The sequence below is a fragment of the Trachymyrmex cornetzi genome, unplaced genomic scaffold (assembly GCF_001594075.2).
Source record: "Trachymyrmex cornetzi isolate Tcor2-1 unplaced genomic scaffold, Tcor1.1 scaffold122, whole genome shotgun sequence".
Classification (NCBI taxonomy): domain Eukaryota; kingdom Metazoa; phylum Arthropoda; class Insecta; order Hymenoptera; family Formicidae; genus Trachymyrmex; species Trachymyrmex cornetzi.
Window position 1 is genome coordinate 51,486 of NW_017295784.1, and position 19,222 is coordinate 70,707.

General features: G+C 32.5%; 3 protein-coding genes across 5 annotated transcripts; 1 reads left to right on the plus strand and 2 right to left on the minus strand.

The window, feature by feature from the left end:
* Positions 1 to 108: 108 nt before the first annotated feature.
* Rab1 (RAS oncogene family member Rab1) lies at positions 109 to 2,301 on the minus strand. Of its 2 annotated transcripts, none has more exons than XM_018520766.1 (4): positions 2,023 to 2,301; positions 1,006 to 1,402; positions 683 to 914; positions 109 to 608 (listed from the first exon to the last, which is right to left on the minus strand). In XM_018520766.1, the coding sequence occupies exons 1-3, from the start codon at positions 2,043 to 2,045 to the stop codon at positions 714 to 716; spliced, it is 621 nt and encodes a 206-aa protein (XP_018376268.1). In that variant the 5' UTR covers positions 2,046 to 2,301; the 3' UTR covers positions 109 to 608; positions 683 to 713. The 2 variants fall into 2 exon arrangements, with proteins under 2 accessions (XP_018376268.1, XP_018376261.1); XM_018520759.1 differs by having other exon boundaries at positions 109 to 588; positions 2,023 to 2,299.
* Positions 2,302 to 5,453: 3,152 nt separating this feature from the next.
* Mocs2B (Molybdenum cofactor synthesis 2B) lies at positions 5,454 to 9,977 on the minus strand. 2 transcript variants are annotated; one of them, XM_018519248.1, is made up of 7 exons: positions 9,896 to 9,977; positions 9,525 to 9,669; positions 8,482 to 8,770; positions 6,803 to 6,989; positions 6,575 to 6,657; positions 5,720 to 6,002; positions 5,454 to 5,490 (listed from the first exon to the last, which is right to left on the minus strand). In XM_018519248.1, exons 2-6 carry the CDS (start codon positions 9,663 to 9,665, stop codon positions 5,746 to 5,748), a joined length of 957 nt encoding a protein of 318 aa, XP_018374750.1. In that variant the 5' UTR covers positions 9,666 to 9,669; positions 9,896 to 9,977; the 3' UTR covers positions 5,454 to 5,490; positions 5,720 to 5,745. The 2 variants fall into 2 exon arrangements, with proteins under 2 accessions (XP_018374750.1, XP_018374745.1); XM_018519243.1 differs by having other exon boundaries at positions 8,467 to 8,770.
* Positions 9,978 to 11,139: 1,162 nt separating this feature from the next.
* Positions 11,140 to 13,747, plus strand: LOC108769263 (activator of basal transcription 1). The gene is made up of 4 exons (XM_018520147.1): positions 11,140 to 11,543; positions 12,334 to 12,520; positions 12,617 to 12,909; positions 13,662 to 13,747. Exons 1-3 carry the CDS (start codon positions 11,315 to 11,317, stop codon positions 12,894 to 12,896), a joined length of 696 nt encoding a protein of 231 aa, XP_018375649.1. The 5' UTR covers positions 11,140 to 11,314; the 3' UTR covers positions 12,897 to 12,909; positions 13,662 to 13,747.
* Positions 13,748 to 19,222: the final 5,475 nt, after the last annotated feature.

Below are 19,222 nucleotides of genomic sequence, written 5' to 3' on the forward strand. Positions count from 1 at the left end.
AAGGAAGGATATCGCATGTGGAATTTCACTAGGAAAAAATGACCTAATCCTTTACGCATCTAAAAGAAAATAAAGAATGAAACATAAAAAAAACATGAGAAATTTTTCTGGATTATTGTATACAGGAATAGAAATGGCTATAGAGCCAAACACATACTCTATTGTACATATTACAATTAGGCTAAAAAAGAAAATTAAAGATGCTTATCGTAATAACCACCATACACAGTATTATTCAATTTACTTCTCAAGACCCGAGTTGTCCCTCCCATTACACGCACATCTACACTCGCTCGATATTATCAATACTAATTCGACGAATTTATCTAAAGTCGAACTTTATACTAGAAAATGGCGTTAATTAACCACGTCTTTTCTTCTTTGGAAAGATAACTACAAAAACGAAATTTTAGGGCAGGCGGACGAGAGTTTCGTACAACTCTGAAGGAAGAGTTGGTGGTCCATGAGTGTGTTAGATTCTTTTTTCCTTCTTTTTTGTTGTTGGAATAAACTAAAACTTCCATGTTCTTATACTTGCAGTAATAAGTTTAATTTTGCAGTACTCGGACCGCAACCACATTAGATGTTCTGCAAAAAAGATTTGTTCCCTATAAATTAATAATTCACATTCAAGTTTAAATCTATTAAACTCTTACATATACAGACATTTCATTTCGCTTACTTTGGTTAAACGAGACACAAGATTATAGTTCTCAGCAGCATCCAGATTTAGAAGATTCGATTGGACGTCCGTGTTCTATTTTCACCTTGTTGGCTGGATCACTCGCTCCGCTCGAGGGTGGGCCCACTCTAAGTTTTATTTCAGCAGCCATCGTCATAAAAGCTTGCTCTACATTCATTGCATTCTTTGCCGATGTTTCCAAAAATGGTATTCCGAGTTGATCGGCATATTCCTGTTTATAACAAAGTACAGCTATGCAATAAAGACTGTAACATAATTAAATAAATTATGCAATATAAAAAAAGAGTATATGTGCTGTTTACCTTGGCCGTTGTATAATCTACAACTTTCTTCGTATGTAAATCACATTTATTGCCGACTAAGAGCTTATTGACGTTATCACAGGCATAACGATCAATTTCTTCCAACCATTGTTTTACATTGTTAAAAGTCTCCTGATCTGTGCAGTCATAAACAACAATAATACCATGTGCACCTCGATAATAAGAACTTGTAATTGTTCTGAACCGTTCTTGACCCGCCGTATCCCAGATTTGTAGTTTTATTGTTTTTCCATCTAAATCAATGGTTCGAATCTTAAAATCCACGCCGATGGTACTGATATAACTTTCCGTATATGTGTCATCGGCAAAACGCAACAAGAGACATGATTTTCCAACACCAGAATCACCAATTAGAAGCAATTTAAATAGGTAATCGCTGAAACAAGAAAATATTTTAGCATAAATTATGGTTACAATTTGTAAACATTTTACAAACAGAGAGAAATGATTTGATGTCTCTAACTTTAGAAAGAAGAATTTAAAATTACAACTAATACAAACACAGGACATTTAAACTAGAAAAACTATTTTGTAAAATAAAACTATTAAAAAAATTTTTTTGAAGGTAAATTCTTTTAAAAATTAGAAAAATTATTTTGTAAAGTATAATTCCTAAGAAAATTCAAAAAAAGGATGTCAATTTGTTAACAATTTATACGTGCCTGTTCTCAGGACTATTAAGAGAAAAGAGCCAAGGTCGGCTAATGCAAAGTAAAAATCTAACAGTAAAAAATACTGAAATATGGACTATGATACAAGAGTGCCATGTTTCGAGTAGTAGGGGAAAGCGACGGGAGGGAAGGGTAAATCTGTCAAGACGGTGAAAATCAAAGGACACACCGTATTTTTTATTCCCTGGCATAGCGAGCAGAGATCCCGCGAGAGCGATAACGTGGACGCTTTCTCATCACGGAAACGTCCATATTATCGCTTGATAATTTGTACAAAGTGGTAAATTTGTTACACTTATGTCTGCGCAGAAGGAAGTTTACTCACTACTCGGGATTCATCGTGGACATGCTACGCTGAGAATGCGTCGATTGATGGATCCGTCTATGGTCTGCACTGGAAAGTTAACACCTAGAAAACGGCACCTCGGCCTCGACACGCACTACGAGGAATGCGAATAAATCGGATTCTCACTACGTTTCTTCGTAATATGACGAAGAGTTGTAACAATGGCGGTCACAGCAACTCCTCCCAAACCAATGAGACCTCCACCATTGACGTAATGCCAGAATGGCAGCGAGCACCGTTTCCATAGACGTAGAACGTATAGATTGCGCGCGTTTTCTATTTTAAAGGTGCATTTTCACGAACCTTAAACCGGCGATAAAAATGAACTACGTGGCCAATATAAACATCAATTTTGATCACGTGAGCCTTTTTTGTCGTTGACACGGCCGGTTTGAGCGATTTGTGAAAATGTATCGTAAAGCTTTGGCTGCGTTTTCAGATAAAAAAAAAACAGCTTTGCAAATGTGGAAAATTCTTGAATACGATTGGTTCCTGCTTTTGGTTCCTTATGAATCTAAATGTGTAAACCAATCATATTAAAGAATTTTACAACAGTTGCAAAACTGCTTTCTCTGCTGAACGCAGCCTTTTGTCTACAATGGCTGCGTTCAGCGGACTCAACAGTTAAGTAAGCACTCGCTGCTATTGATATATTCTTTCAGATCTAAAATGCTGATTGGATGATCTAAAAGAATACACCAATAACAGCGAGCGCTCACTCAACTGTTGAGTCCGCTGAACGCCAATGCTAGACATTTTTTTGACGGAGAAAGAATTGATTAATCGGATTGGTCATGTAACTGAATTGTTCAAATATGATTTGTTAATTCTTTTTTTGTCCAAAATTTTAGAATAATTTTCAGGATTGTGGACAAACATGAGTAGTTTAAAACAAAAAAGGGCGCTTAATTTTCATCACTTATACAAGTATATATAAATTATTAAACAATTTTTATATATATTTTGACATCTTTAGAAAGTATTTGTGCAGTTATATATTCATAACAAATTGTAGATAAATTATTGTACAACAAAATATAGTTAACGAAAACAGAAAAATGTACTGTTTCAAATAAAAATATAAAATTCTGAAACAAAAATATTTAAAGGAAAAGTATGGTTCAGTATCTTAAAATTGACATTGCAAACTACAAGAAAAAAATTAGTTCAAGTGTCGGTTGTTCAAAAAGTTTAGTTATTGAGTTGAAAATGATGTTTTTCTAATATGCATGAATGGCTATAAATTGATGATATATTGCATATACATTAAAACAATGGATTTTATTATTGCTATTGTATTAAAAAAACTTATAATTTATCAGGAAAATATTCTTTATAATATTACTGACAACATTTAGAACAAAGGTAGCAAAAATCGCGTTTCAAGCGCGATGTCCACTAGAAATCGGTCCGAGATCCTCGGACAGAGAAAAAATTAACAAATCACATTTGAACAATTTGATCACATGACCATTGCGATTGGTCAATTCTTTCTTCATCCGAGGTCTCGGACTGATTTATAACATCGTGGACACAAGACTTAAGAGCTAATATGTTGTTTTAGAGTTACATTCTTTTTTTAACAATACGCGAAATATTCTCGCAATACAACCGAGAATTAGTTGAAAATAAAGGAACACAAATAAAAACTTTTTAGTTACAGAAAATGTACACTCTGTACACACCTTGGATCATTTGTGACTGGAGGTGACTTCGGAGTTATGCTAGTTAAAGGATACGTACAAATTGAAACCGGTAACGCACAAAACTTTTCTCTAGATGCTAAGTCTTTTTTTAAGAATAGAAAAGAAACCGGTATTTGACCAAGTGCTCTTAGTATTTCAAAAAACAAAAGAAATGGGCAGGACACGAATGACTCAGACGTGTGTATTAATAAGGCACTATAATATGAGTATTCAATTACACATTCCACATATACATGAGACTCAATATACGCACGAAAATATATTCATATAATTTCGACGAGCCATGTCGAAAAGAAACGCAAGATTCACCTCATTTATCCTTCGGTATTCCGCGAACGCGGCTAATTTCGCGACTTCACTGTGCTCGATCGCAACGAGAAGCACGAAAGAGGCGATCGAGAACATTCATCGACAAGATCGCAAGTAAATCCGACATCCACACGCATTGTCTCACGCACAAATAATCCCCCGTCGCTGTCGGAAACGAATATTGCACATACTTGTCGCGAATGCGTATTTGAACCGGTGAGAATTCAAACCACGCAACGTACACTGGTACGAGCCGGTACCGTTAACCGTACTGTCTTTTGAACGCGTCATGCGCTGTGACGTCATGTGACGTAGTCCTACCGGTCCTACGGGGTCAGCACGGCTCGGGGACGGGGGAACGGCCGCTTGCGGCTGCGCAGTAGACGATCGCCGCGCCGCGACGTAACGTCTTTCCGCTTTCGTCGTTGAATTCTCACCAATTCAAATACGCGTTCGCGACAAGTATGTGCAATATTCGTTTCCGACAGTGACGGGGGATTATTTGTGCGTGAGACAATGCGTGTGGAAGCCGGATTTACTTGCGATCTTATTGATGAATGTTCTCGATCGCCTCTTTCGTGCTTTTCGTTGCGATCGAGCACAGTGGAGTCGCGAAGTTAGCCGCGTTCGCGGAATACCGAAGGACAAATGAGGTGAATCTTGCATTTCTTTTCGACATGGCTCGTCGAAATTATATGAATATATATTTTCATGCGTACATCGAGTCTCATGTGTATGTGTAATGTGCTTCAGGTGCAGTAAAGGGAGAAAACGAAAGCGGAGGAAGCCAATGGATCTTTAAAGTGTCCAGCAACGGTCGCGAATGAACTTTCCGTCTTCACTGTTCGGACACAAAGGCAAGACTTTGAGTAATTGGATCGGATTTGTCAGGTACGCATTTCATTTTTGACTCATTATGCGTCGTCTTGGCATTCGAGATCGTATTTTGGGCAGTAGGTACACGCGGTCATACAGTCCATCGAAAATTCCGCCCGTTACGACGCTATTCTATTTACGAGGTTTACGCGACTCGCAGCACGGCTGCTCGCGCGAATGCATAGCGTCTTTCGTCAATTTCGTCAATTTAAACGCGCGAGTGCGACAAGTATCTACGATGCTTGTTCGGGACGACGTGGAATTTATCGGGCGTAAAACAATGCGTGTGGCAGTTGAATTTTCTCACGATCATATCGATGAACGTTCGCGATCGTTGTCGAGCTCCGAAGTTAGCCGATACAGCCATAGCCAAAAAAAAAGGAAAGGAAATGTGCAGTTAAAAGTACAACTTTTATAATATATAAATTAAAATAAAGAAAAACCATAACTTGATTTAATTATAATGCACATATACATAATATACAAAATATCTAGTAATTCTTATTATTTTTTGAATTGGTTTCAAAATGTCCTTCAAATTGATGTCTTTTGTTACCTACAAAATGTAAAAAAATATAAAATTATACATCACAAATCGGGTACAAAATCTTTTAAAAAAATCAAGTTTAAATATGTATATATATATATACATATTTAATTAAATACATTTAAAGTATATAATAGTTTTCAAGCACATGCATGAAATAAGAATAAAATGCGTTTTTTCTCTTATAAATGCCAATTTTTTGTTAAATGTATATAAACAGTAGCATTGGAAAACGTACAACTTAAATCAAAGTAGGTAGTAAAATTACTGCATCCAAAAATCCTTATATTCCGGTGATATACTTTCCAAATGTAATATTCTATCTTCAATATTTTTCAGTCTTTTGTAAATATCTTTAGGTACTGGTTTGTTAATTCCTATCATACGTTCTGTCACAGAAATTCTCTCATCCAATATAGGGAAAGAATCCGAAACATCGAAGCTCGTATTATTCGTAATTGGTTTGCGTAAAATTGATTGATCGATAGTTTGAGGTCCCCACTCATTTAATACTCTATGAACTAAAAATAATTTCAGATATACATATATGTATATTAGAATTGCGTACTTGCATTTTTACAAGTGCAAAAAAGCGTACTTGCATATATTTTTTAATACATATAGAAAAAAAATAAAAGTTAGTGCTCTCATATGTATATTGAGATATCATGATTAAAAACTTAATTGCAAGTTAAATGTTAGACATAATTACAAATTTGATTATATATAATTTCCTCTATCATAAAATTATACATCATATGAACAAATAACAATACAATTAATTATGATATTTGGATATAATTTTTTAAATTTATCTACATCGAACATTTTAGCTTAAGAGGTAAACAAGTTTATATAAATGATTATTGCAAAATTGTCTACGTAAAGATTTTTTCGAAAAAATACGAGTTTATAAAACAAAATACATATATTCTATAAATTAGATTGCAATATATATAAAATCTTGTATAATAAATCGATATGTCCATAGAAATTAATGAAAAAAGTAAAATACTAATAACATAAACATTTAACAATACGAAATATCGAGTGGGCAATAAAAAATTAAATTATATACTACTTGTATTATTACCTTTTATATGACTTCTGGAATCTTTTCGTCGAATAAGAATGGCATCTACTCTTGCACAAGAATTTTCATTACCATTATTTTCACTGTAGATATATTATTTATAGCAATTAGTTACAATAATTTCAGCTTATAATTATATCAGTTATGTATACATACTATAATTATAATGAAAATTATATTAGAATACACATGTAAATTCTTTTATTTTAATATTAATAATGAACTGACCTGTAGCGGCAAAACTCTTGAACATTTACAGTATTTACATGTTGGCGCTTTCTTTCAATAAATGATTCTATTCTACGATTTAATTCTTCTGAATTTGCTCGAATTTGTACAAGGTTTTGATCGACAACATCTTTATTTGGTACTTTTTCATTTATATTTGAAGTCATCTGAGCTTCCTCTTTCGAAGCTGTAGATTTAGTAACATTTTCGAATTTTAATCTGATATAGTTTATCTATATGCTATGTTAACTATACTAACTAAATAAAAATATATTGTATTTAATTATGTTATTCTGTTATACAGGGGGTAATTAAAACACGAAAAAAAGTTCATGTAAACATGCACAAATCCACCGTTACTGAAATAACTCGCCCCTGAAGTTAGTCCTCTTATTTTAGTTACACTTACAATTGTACAAAGAAAAACGTGGTTCAAATAAAAACACAACAATTTTGTTTGAAAGGCTTATACCACGAACGCAAGATAACGGTAGCGAAATTTAAATTTTATTAATGTTTAATACATAGAGTAATAATAAACGTTTCGGTCATTAATTAGACCTTCTTTAGTATTAATAATTTTTAAAACCAGAACTTAAAATTCGCAATTCTATCAATTCACCTAGCATGTTAAATTTTTTATTTAAATTTTTTAGTAAATTACAATATCTTTCTAATCAACGCAACAATTTATACGAAATTAATTCAAAAATATTGTAGTCATACGATAATCGATTTCATGCTTTACAGAACCAATGTATTTGTCTCTTAAGTCACATCATCACAATATTTGTCTTGCACGGAGTTGCCAAATTCTGTGCAATCATGTCAATCATTGTGATGATGTGACTTAAGAGACAAATACATTGGTTCTGTAAAGCATGAAATCGATTATCGTATGACTACCACATTTTTGAATTAATTTCGTATAAATTGTTGCGTTGATTAGAAAGATATTGTAATTTACTAAATAAAAAATTTAACATGTTAGGTGAATTGATAGAATTGCGAATTTTAAGTTCTGGTTTTAAAAATTATTAATACTGAAGGTCTAATTAATGACCGAAACGTTTATTATCACTACGTATTAAACATTAATAAAATTTAAATTTCGCTACCGTTATCTTGCGTTCATGGTATAAGCCTTTCAAATAAAATTGTTGTGTACTTACAATTGTATTTTTTTGTATACATAACACAAAAAATAAACAGGAATTACTATATTTCTAGTTAAAATTTATCTTTATTATAAAGATATCAAAATGCTACATTTAAAATAATTTTAAACTGATAGTTTAAAATCACTTTAAACGCTAAAAATAAAAAATATCGCAAGAGATTTATAAGAAAAATAAGTACCCACTTAATGAAAGTGTCGAAGACTTATAGCAATCTACATCCAAGCGAGGAAGACCATAATGTAAAAAAAAAATAGATTTTTTGGAAAGGAAAATATAAAACTAAATAAATCAATAAGTCAACGCAGATAGCCATGCAATAACGCAACATCAATAATATTGTAAATAAATCTTCTAATTACATATATTATAAAGATTTCTTTCAATTAAAATATGAATATTATGAAAGACATACCAACTATAGCAAATATTTAAGGAAACATGCATAAGAAAATATTCAGAATTGATAATTAAAAAGTTATTTACTATTTATCCATTTACACTCTTTATTTTGTTTCCATTGTGGTTCCCCTGTTTCGTATACTTCTTTTTTCCAAATGGGCACTGATGCTTTTAACGCATTAATAGCATATTCTACTGCCTTCAGTGATTGCTCTCTATGGGGAGAGGAAACTGCAATTACAACGCTTGCTTTGGATATCGGTACTTCTCCAATACGATGATATATGGCGATGCCTTCTACATTCCATTGTGAACGAATTTTGTTACAGATATTAGTCATCTCTTTTAAAGCCATTGATTCATAAGCTTCATATTCCAGTTTAATTACCTAGATAAAATTTCAAAATAATTGACTTTAAATTTACAAAAATGTTAATAAAAGGATCATTATTCATAAACATTTGTTTGCAATTATTTTTAAAAACAATTTTTCATTAATGATTTCTTATCATTTCATGAGTAAAATCCAAGAGATTTAGAATATTTTTTCTTTCGTCCAAACAATAGACGATGCTACATTTTTATCTCTTATTGATTAATACAAATTATATATTTGCACAAAACAACACTCTATAAGTTTTATTTATATGCTTTTTGTAATACAAAAGAAAAATTTATTTATTTATTTTCTTTACATGTTATACTGACTCTTATCATGTATTCTTGTGGTTGTGTTTTTTAAACTCAAAATCTATTTTATGGTTATATGTTTAAAGCAACAGAACACAATTAATAACATTAAATCAGAGTAATCATTTTTTATGAATAAAATAACAGCAAGTCAGTAAAGAACTATTTTATGAAAAAAAATTTTCAAATAAAGCAAGAAAATTGTTTAGCATTTTCTTATATTGCTTTTTTTAAGTAAATATTATTAAAGTCTGCTCTCATCGTTAAATAAAATTTTCATATAATTTATGTAAAATTAAATAAGGTTGAAATATAGTTTTATTCTAAACAAATTTATGTAAATTCAGCATTTACATAGTATATATATATATATATATATATACATATTAAAAATTTTAAATAATTCATCAAAAAAATACTTAGAAAACTTCAAATTGATTTCTGCACTTTACCTTCTTATTTTCAAAATTATCTCGAGTAACTCCAATAAAATTAGATATTGCTCCACAGTTAGGAAATGTCACTAGCTCCATGATTTCTATAATATTTAATTCTTCTTGTTGCAGCTTAACAAAGTTCTTTAGTATCTCCATTATCCTAAACAAATAATATAGCACAACTAATTTTATTTCTTATTTAACTTACATTACATTTTTTGAGTTATTAATTGACATTACATGCGTTAGAAAATATCTTAATAACAGTTTAATGTATGAATAAAAAAATACGGGCTTACTTAACACGTTCAAGAAATATTACAGATAAAATATAAATATATGGAAACAATAATATAAATTTATAATTTTATTTCTGTTAAACAAACCTCCGCTAAGTGGTGGAATAACTGCAATTTTATCGTTTTCCGATAGTATAAGAATGCTATTTGGAACAACAAATTCGTCGTTTACAGCTAGTATTATTTGATTACGTATACTTTCTAGCTCAAAGGCATGGACTATTTTGTCAAAAAGATCAGCAGATGATAATGTTTTTTGTATAGAAAGCTTACATTCTTTACAGCCAACTAATTCACGTGCTTTAGCAAAAAATAAGATTGTCGCTTGTATTTCGGTCTTATCCATCACAAAACATGAATAAGAACATGCTTTCTGAAACAATTTAGAAATATATAATTTTATGCTATCAAGACATTATTATAATAGCTTTTCATCAACTTTTGTGACACATCAGCAAAATACTTAAGTTTACTTTGTATCTGGTAATTAGACTCTTAACAGAGACTAATAGTATTTCCAAGCAGAATTATAGCAGAGTGATATCAATTGTCAACATTAAATTTATCGTTTACTGAACATTTTGTAAATACATTAAGTGACAATAAATAAAAAATTTACAGAAAAAGAAAAAAATGTACATTTAATAGATACTCAGTTCCTGCTGCTAACCTGCATTAGATGACTTGCAAATCTGCTTAATTATTTGCCATTTTGGCAAACTACTATAGCTATATTTCTACTAAGTCTGCTAGGTCCTGCTGATACTGTATATATCCCGCATCTTGTAGTTTTATGCAAAAATTTGCGACAGACACTATATGATCACATTTAATTTTTCAATTAACTCTTGCGATGATTGAATGCTTAAATACTTTTTTATTTTATTCTGACATCGTAAATAGCAATCTTTTTTGCTCTGATGTGAACTTACATTTCCTCGTATATTTGTTATATGTATATACATATAAACATATTTTTTCAAAAGATCCTCTTACCTTCAATTTCGATGAAATTGTGCTTATCGGATGTGTTTTTGCACGTAACGAAAGAATCTGGCAGAAAAAGTGGCTCTGCTCAGTGAAACGAGATATTAATCGTTGAAGTACGTTATCATTGAGGTTACGAATCGTACCGACAGTGTAGCAAACTGCGCGTGCGCTGTAATCACGTTTGTATGGCTTCAAGAAAGGGATAGCGAAGCCCGCTTGCATTCTCGAAACTAGCCGATCTCCGGATCTTCGCCAATCTTCGGAAATTCCGGTAAAGTGGAGTGTATACTGCATGGTCATGGAATGCGTGTACGCCATTTTGTTATTTTCGATCATTCTTAGCTTAGTCAGAGAAAAAAGTTTCTCTCTGGCTTAGTCATTCTGTAGCGAGGAATGGTGCGAGCAGTGCTAGCTCGTGCTAATTAACAATATTCGTTGTGTAATTAATCTTGGCTGTATTAAATCCAGATACTATTAATCAAAGAAGTTATTTAATTAATTTTGAATAACTCAAAAATGGTTCAAGAAAATTCGAACGAGAGCAACGAAGACAACCATGCAATGGATTGCGACGCAGATGAGTTGGCACAAATTCAAAAAAAGGTCGTGAAAAATGGTAAAAGTGTTAAAAGAGGAATAATCTATTTGTCCACAATTCCGAAATATATGAACATCACGATGATCCGAGAGATGTTTTCTGCTTATGGGAAAGTAGGCAGAGTATATCTGCAGCTAGTCGACAATGGTTAATCTTAGGTTTTTATTGTATCATTTATTGTGTGTATTATATAATTTAATTTAATCTCAAATTTATAAGTCAATTCTAAGCAGAATCGTAAGACTCGTAAAGCCTATTCTACAATTACGTAAGCGTAGTTGTAAGAATTGATCAATCACAGTTGAATGTTCTTCTCATATTCGACAGTAATTGATCAATTCTTACAACTACAACTATTTACAACTACACTCACGCAATTGTAGAATGGGCTTAACGTGTTCTTGTAAAACTTGTAAGATCTTATGGCTAATATTCTAATTTTATGCGTATGTATTGTGTAAGATGTACGAGTATTCGTAAGTATCTATGATTTCTTATAAATTTTATGGCTAGTAAGAAGCTGTCGGTAAAAATATTTTGTAAAGGTACAAGTGTTTAAAAATTTTTACAAGTTTTACAAGAATATGTTACGAGCTTTACGATTCTGCTTAAAATTTAGGCATTGCAATCTTTATGGTTATATAAGATGGTTTAAAAAAAATTCTTTTGTTGATTGTACTATGGGCTGCATTTAGAAATTTCTAGTTGTGATTGCATCATTTTGGATGCCTTCCATTTAAAATCTGTTTTCTGTAGCTGAACTAGTGTATTTTTTGAAGTGAGATAAGTATGTCTGACATTTGTAGAAAATGAGAAAGAATTCTACGACAGTCTAGTGCAGAAACAAAAATAGAACATAATTAGAAAATCAATTATTTTAAATAGTTGATTATAAATATAACATTATTAAATTTAAAATATTGTAAAACATTTATAGAGACACAATCAGTGAAACATAAAAAGAAAACCAAGAAAGTAATCAAGCATTTTACTGAAGGTTGGATAGAATTTGAAAGTAAAAAAGTAGCAAAATTTGTAGCAGAGACGTTAAACAATACTCAAGTATCCACAAGAAAGAAAAGCAAATTCTATGATGTTATGTGGAATATAAAGTATTTGCCTAGGTAAAATAAGAATTTTATTTTATTTATTATTTCTTATTTTTATTTATTACTCATTTAATTAATTAATATTATTTACATTTTATTTCTTTTTTACAGATTTAAATGGATTCATTTGAGTGAACGATTAGCATATGAACGCGCAGTTCATAAGCAAAGACTTTTAACAGAGATAGCGCAAGCTAAGAGAGAAATTAACTTCTTCTCATATAATGTAGACAGAAGTAAAAAGCTGCGTAGAAAACATGAACAAGGGGAGGACACGACGTTTGAATTGCCTGAAGTTAAACAAAGGGATACTGATAATGAAATAAGGAATAAGAAAGCAAATACACGAGTAGAAGACAGAACAGAATTCCTTAAATCGATATTTGGATAACATTTTTTTAAATGTAATTATATTGTATTCATAGTGATTAAGGATATGCAAAATAATGCAGCATTAATGTACAATATTTTGTTTAATACTTATTGTTTCATATATTAAATATTAAAATTTCAAAATTCAAAATTTATAATGGAAATATCCTAAAGTTCAAAAGAATAAAAATTCAAATTAATATAAAAGAGGTAAATAAGCCTCGCAAAGAAGTCAGTTGGTAAAACCAAATGATGTGTGAAATCCAATAAATGATACATATTTCGATCTTCTAATCGACATTCAGAAGGTTGAAATGTATCTATTATTTTTATGTATATTAGATTTCACATGAATGTAGCATGACAGACCGCACTTGTGTCCCTTCTCGGAAGATCGGCAACCTTCCGAGTGTATCCTTGCCTACAGAAACGTCTCTCAAAAAACTGCCATTCGAAACCGGCATTAAAACTGTAGGGTCTCATATTGCTTGTGGCAATTGAATAATCGAACTCTTTTGTATTAATTTGAATTTTTATCAAATATTAAATTTTATAATTTTATTCGTTACAAAAGTGTTACATAAGTCATTAATTAGTTTTATTTTAAGTCGAATACTATTAAAGAAACCTATTTTTACAAATAGTAAAATATTATGTGAATACAAAGAGTAATACCAATATGCTACACTAAAAATGAATTATGATTTATAAAGAACATAATTTATTATCTGTTATGCAAAAAGTGTTTTATTTGCTGATTACATATGAATTAATGTTATTACAGAAAACTGTATGGAAGAAAATTATGGAAATAACATTCAGTAAGCAAAAAATGTTTACAAGAGGCAGACATAGTTCATCACTCATGAAGAATTCAAGACATCATCACAAGAAATTATATTAGATGAAGCGGTTGTTGTACTAAGCCAACAGCGATGTCTACGGCGTTGATGTTATTTACAACAAATATGAACGTGATTAAAATAGGAGGTAATTTTTATTTTCGTTTTTATATCTAATTTATCGTTTAATTAAAATTTCGTGTAAAAAGGATACTACAAAATAACAAGTGATAGCACTGAGTTTGCTATCAGAAACATTGTAATAGAGGCTAAAAACGAAAACTTTATAAAAGCTGTATATAACAAACCAAATGAAATATTATGTAACTTCTAACACTATAAGCAAGTCAAAACTTGACTTTATTTCTACTAACTGTGTGTATGAACCTTTCAAATTATGCTAGCATAATTGACCCATGGTTTACACGACGTTAATGAAAAACAGCAATTCACGTGCAGGGTTTTTTTTTTATTTGGATACGCCGTCCAGCCCTTTTAGGCATTCAAAGCTTTTAAATCTTATTCCAAAGTGATTTAGAGGTTTTGGTAACAAAACATTCTGAATCACTTTCAGTGAAAAGATTTATATTTGATCCTTCATTTAATTTTTCATCACTATTTAATGTTCTCTGGAAGTTGATTGTCATAGATAATATTGAAACGGGAGTCGTAATGATCTTTTGTAATTTGTTTAAATCATCTATAGAGTATAAATACCTGATTTAATTAAATGAGATATACCTGTATATTCTCAATCAATGTCTTTTGAAATCCTTAACAAGTTTGATTTTTGAGAAATCATTAGTCCTTGGTTTGAATTATAACAAACCAATTTTGTATTTCACATTTAGTAAAGGAGAGCCAATGATATTTGGCAATTCTACGTGAATATGTAAGAAAAGCGAACTCTTTACGACTTAGATTTGTAAAATTTATTACTTATTTTATCTTTGTGACCTGGGGAAAGATTTTCAAAACCCGGACTTCTTCACTTATTGGATTGCAAGCTTTTTGTTTAATGCGCGTTATGCGCGATTCAAGCGTATCTCTACTGTGATCGGATTTATCTAATTAATTAACCGGATGACCTTGAATCAGCTCGAAATAATTATAAAATGATTCTCTGGTATATCACCAGGACTTACTAGTTCGATCGCCACTCTGTTTATCTTCCTACAGAGAAGGTTGTCCTTGAAATGTGTCGCACAGCCTTAAGCTTCGCTTGACCTTGGACTCCCTCAGCAGGTGGAACAGTCTGTTTGAGTTCCTATGTTTCCTGTTCAATATTCTAGTTCTAGGAATCATAAATTTTATGTTTCCTTCATGATTTACTGGAATTTCATTATAACGGATTTAATAATTTAGTGAAATTAATTGATACTGTTGCTCTAAACATCTGGCAGCCATATTTTAGCCGGGCCGAAGTGCTCCAAACATTACCTAGATTGCACGAATGCGACGTAGGCAGGCTGCTACGCAGAAGCCTTCTAAACTTGTCCACCGGATGAGTATAATCTTGTATTTATACCATGGTTACTCTATTGTTATTCCCTTATGACGGGCGATTGTATTGTGCATTAATAATAAAATCCTGATTATAAAAGTCTAATTGAAGAATATTGCCTAATTATTATTATCAGTTAGAGCATCCAATAAGAAACATCTGTCAAACAAATGTGATGTTAATTTATTACAATGTTTGAAATTAAAGCATTATACGTATGTAATTAAAAATGAATTTTATTAGTTAACTACAATTGCTCGTTTATAAAAAGCCTTGACATTTTAATTTATTAATTTATTTTGATCGACTTTAGAGTTATCGGGATGTGAGCACAGACCGCAGGTATGGAATAGATATACATTTCTTTTTTTTGTAGTTCATACAATATTATCTAAAGCGTAAACTATTAATTCGCACTCAATCTGTGTGAATCTTTACTATAAATTTTGCGCAAAATATTTGCCGTATGGCATTTATTGCTGATATAATTTTAGCGTAAAAGGGTTACAAAATATTTAAATTTTTCACTTACACTGTACGTATACTGACATAATTTAAAGTATACGTGCTCGAGGCATTATTCAAGCTGATACAATTTTGGCGTAAAAGGTTACAAAATATTTAAATTTTTCCAATTTTGTTGTGCCTTTCGGCGCAACAAATAATAACTAAGGGATTCGATCTATGTCTTTATACTACTATGATCCGGATGAACATAAAATTCATTCGGAAATGGTCCACCCAGGGCCGGTAAACTCCTATCAACCAACGAGTTATATATTATTGTTATACCATCGAAACATGTGTAAGAATTTTATTGAAGAATTTTATTACTATTATATGTCTATATTTTATATTTAAGTATTTTTTTATTATTAACTCTTATATGCCCTTTACTTAGATTTTTATTTTTATGTTTTAACATCTTAATATACAATTATTTTTGTTCCTATTGTTTTCGCGTTGACAGTGTTTCAGCGCAACAACAATTGGCAATTCTACGTGAATATGTAAGAAAAGCAAACTCTTTACGACTTAGGTTTGTAAAGCCGCATTGTTTCACCGACAGTGTTTCAGCGCAACTACAAATATTTAGAAAAGGAATTAACCAGGTTCTGTACGAATTTAATAAACTTTTATTATAATACGCAATAGTCTGAACACTCGCATACTTACCACTACCACTCATCTCTAAACATGGTTTAACATTAGACTTAATCATATAAGAGTACACATTAAACGGACGATAACAAAGGGGTACATCACTACAAGCATTCCTTTTCACACTAGGCGGTTGTTTGTTTAACTACCAACTTTGGATTAATATCCACTTTATTCATTTCATAACTCCGAAACAAATCACTCAATTCTGGTCTTATAGCTGAATTAACAAAATTCTTAACCAACAAATCAGCAAGTCTTCTTGAATACATTCTATCACTTCCAACAAAGGAGCACTCAAGTTCCGCTTAACTGCACCCAATATCGACTCCTTTTGCGACGGTAATCTATTACTCGATATCATAGTTCTCAATATCGGTCGTAACTTTCCATACCTCGGTATACGCATCACTCCACGAGTAGGATCTACAGTTAATTTATCCAGCACAAGCGATGTATCCTCCATCTCCATCATCAATTGATCATTATTATATATCTCACAAGCTACACCTGGCAACTTATCATCATACCACAATTGGAGATAATGTACATCTTCCTCAAAATTAGGAGTTATAACCGGTTTACCTTTAAGCTCAAAAGACACCGAATTTATCAACTTGTACGGTCTTTCAATATCGTGAGTTACATGTGGGACATCCTTAACAGCATCTTCAAACTCACTACCATACCTATTCAAATCCAACATATAAGTCTCAGGAATATAATCTCCCAAACAAACACTCAAGTCTCCACCAGCAACACAATCCACACCAGCCCTTACACTATTCCAACCACGCAAATACTTGCAGTATCTTCACTTAAACCAATATTCACTAACTTACTAGTACTATCCGTCACGTCCGAGTAATAAATAAATGACTTAGTATGTCTAGATATAGCCACAATCGAGTACTCAATTCTATCGTACAAAATCAACGGTTTAGAATTCAACCGCACACAAACAACACTTTCATACGTAAGTCCCTGTGCCTCATGAATAGTCAGAACAGCAGAATTCTTCCCCTTTCCAAAACCGTCCCTTATCAACTTCTCCTTATCTAACTGGAAATGTACCAAGTACAAACACTTATTAGTATCCCTAGGAATAATATCATAATTTCCAGATAACGGAAAATTAGCCACAGATCTAACCAAATTATTTTTTGAATAGATATCAGGATAAAATTCCTTACGAGCAAACGCAACATCTATTGGACACCTATAAGTCACCTTCAACACAGTTCCAATATTACAAAATTTTTTTGGATGTGAAAAATATAAAGGGCACACATGGTCCCTATCCACATATGGAATCTGGTTAACATCTCCAATCATCACAATCTCTTTCGCACCAGACAACGCCGTGACATAACCTATCACACCAGCATGCATCATCAAAGCTTCATCTACAAACACTCGCGTATAATCTATCTTACTACCATTAACAAGTAGAGACGCTACTGTCCTAACGTCTCTTTTAACATTACACTTGGATTCATTTCCAAAACACGTCTACGAACATCATTAACACCCTCCTTAGTCATAGTCAAAACCAAATCAGAACCCTCACTTGAAAACACAGCTTGCCCCACAATAAAGGTAGTCTTATCACAACCAGGTGGACCATTAACCCAATTTAGTTTCGGCAACTTTACCTGTTCAAGTGGTACATCCACAATATTTCTACAAATATCAACATCTAACATAATTTCAGTCCTACATACCAAAACGTACCTTTCAGAACAAGTAAATCGTTTGAAACCTTTATCATATCTAACATAACCACTCTTACAATACCCATACATATATTTCTTGGTTTCATTCTCATTTATTAACCAAATTTTATTATAATTATCATATAAGTTAAAATTTTTAGATTTTAGTTCATCCAAAACAAACGAACTAATTGACATATCTTCACAAGCCAAATCTGATATGTACCGTTGATACTCCTTTGCATTTACTCCATCAGCTAACTTTATAATATGCAAAAATTCAATCATAGCATTAACAAAAGAGATATCAAAGGCTTCACCAGGAATATACTCGGGACTGCGACCAACACCCAAATCAACAGCACTAACCTTCGGAAAAACAGATATAATCTCACTTTCCAAATTCTTTCCAACATTACTTCCAATCAACATTGTCTCAACGATACCATAAGAAACAGTTCTAAACTCAATCAACCGAGTTCTAACCACAGCAACCTCACGCAACAAACAAGTCAAAGTCATTACATTCACACTACTACCAAACTCAAACGCCACACGAACAAAATCTGACTCACACCACTTCAAAACACACTCTATCCCCCCCTTTTTTTTTGTGACGCAGGGGAAATGCATTACGCATCCCCGTCTCCCCCGGGGGAGGGAGACGGGGTATGTGGGACTCTCTCCTCGGAACTGTTGCTCCGAGGAGCCTACCCACTAAAACCCCTGCGGGCGTACCTAACCCGAACGTCTGGGGTCCATCCAGGAATTTCGCATCTGTAGTACTTCCGGATGGACCCCCGTTTTCATACGTTTAACGTATCCTAACCATTTATATATACACGAGGGTGAGTAGACGCCGGCTACCCACCCTCTCTTGCCCTTTGCCCATCTCGAGGGGGTCATGAACCTCCGTCCATGACCCCATGGGCCTTCCCTCGAAGGGCCAATGGCAGAACCCTTGGCTCGGCCTTCGAGTTCTTTCCTGCTTATTACTACTTTCTGAGTCCGATGGTCCCGCTATTCGGTACCATCGTATGACTCCTCCTGTCTGCCCAGAGGGCACGTGGGCCGCGGGGAGGGTAAACTAAGTTAAAGATGGAGAAGCCCCCTCCCCGCGGTG

Bases quoted from the DNA above. Each gene is read 5' to 3' on its own strand.
- Rab1 (XM_018520766.1), bottom strand. From the start codon at position 2,045: ATGTCCACGATGAATCCCGAGTA. The intron at 1,403-2,022 runs GTGAGTAAACTT...TTCTTGTTTCAG, and splicing joins TCCACGATGAATCCCGAGTA to CGATTACCTATTTAAATTGC. The intron at 915-1,005 runs GTAAACAGCACA...TGTTATAAACAG, and splicing joins TAGATTATACAACGGCCAAG to GAATATGCCGATCAACTCGG.
- LOC108769263 (XM_018520147.1), top strand. From the start codon at position 11,315: ATGGTTCAAGAAAATTCGAACGAGAGCAACGAAGACAACCATGCAATG. The intron at 11,544-12,333 runs GTTAATCTTAGG...AAACATTTATAG, and splicing joins TCTGCAGCTAGTCGACAATG to AGACACAATCAGTGAAACAT. The intron at 12,521-12,616 runs GTAAAATAAGAA...TCTTTTTTACAG, and splicing joins AATATAAAGTATTTGCCTAG to ATTTAAATGGATTCATTTGA.
- Mocs2B (XM_018519243.1), bottom strand. From the start codon at position 9,665: ATGGAGATACTAAAGAACTTTGTTAAGCTGCAACAAGAAGAATTAAAT. The intron at 6,990-8,466 runs GTAAATAACTTT...CTAAATCTACAG, and splicing joins AGAGTGTAAATGGATAAATA to CTTCGAAAGAGGAAGCTCAG. The intron at 6,658-6,802 runs GTCAGTTCATTA...ATATATCTACAG, and splicing joins CAAGAGTTTTGCCGCTACAG to TGAAAATAATGGTAATGAAA.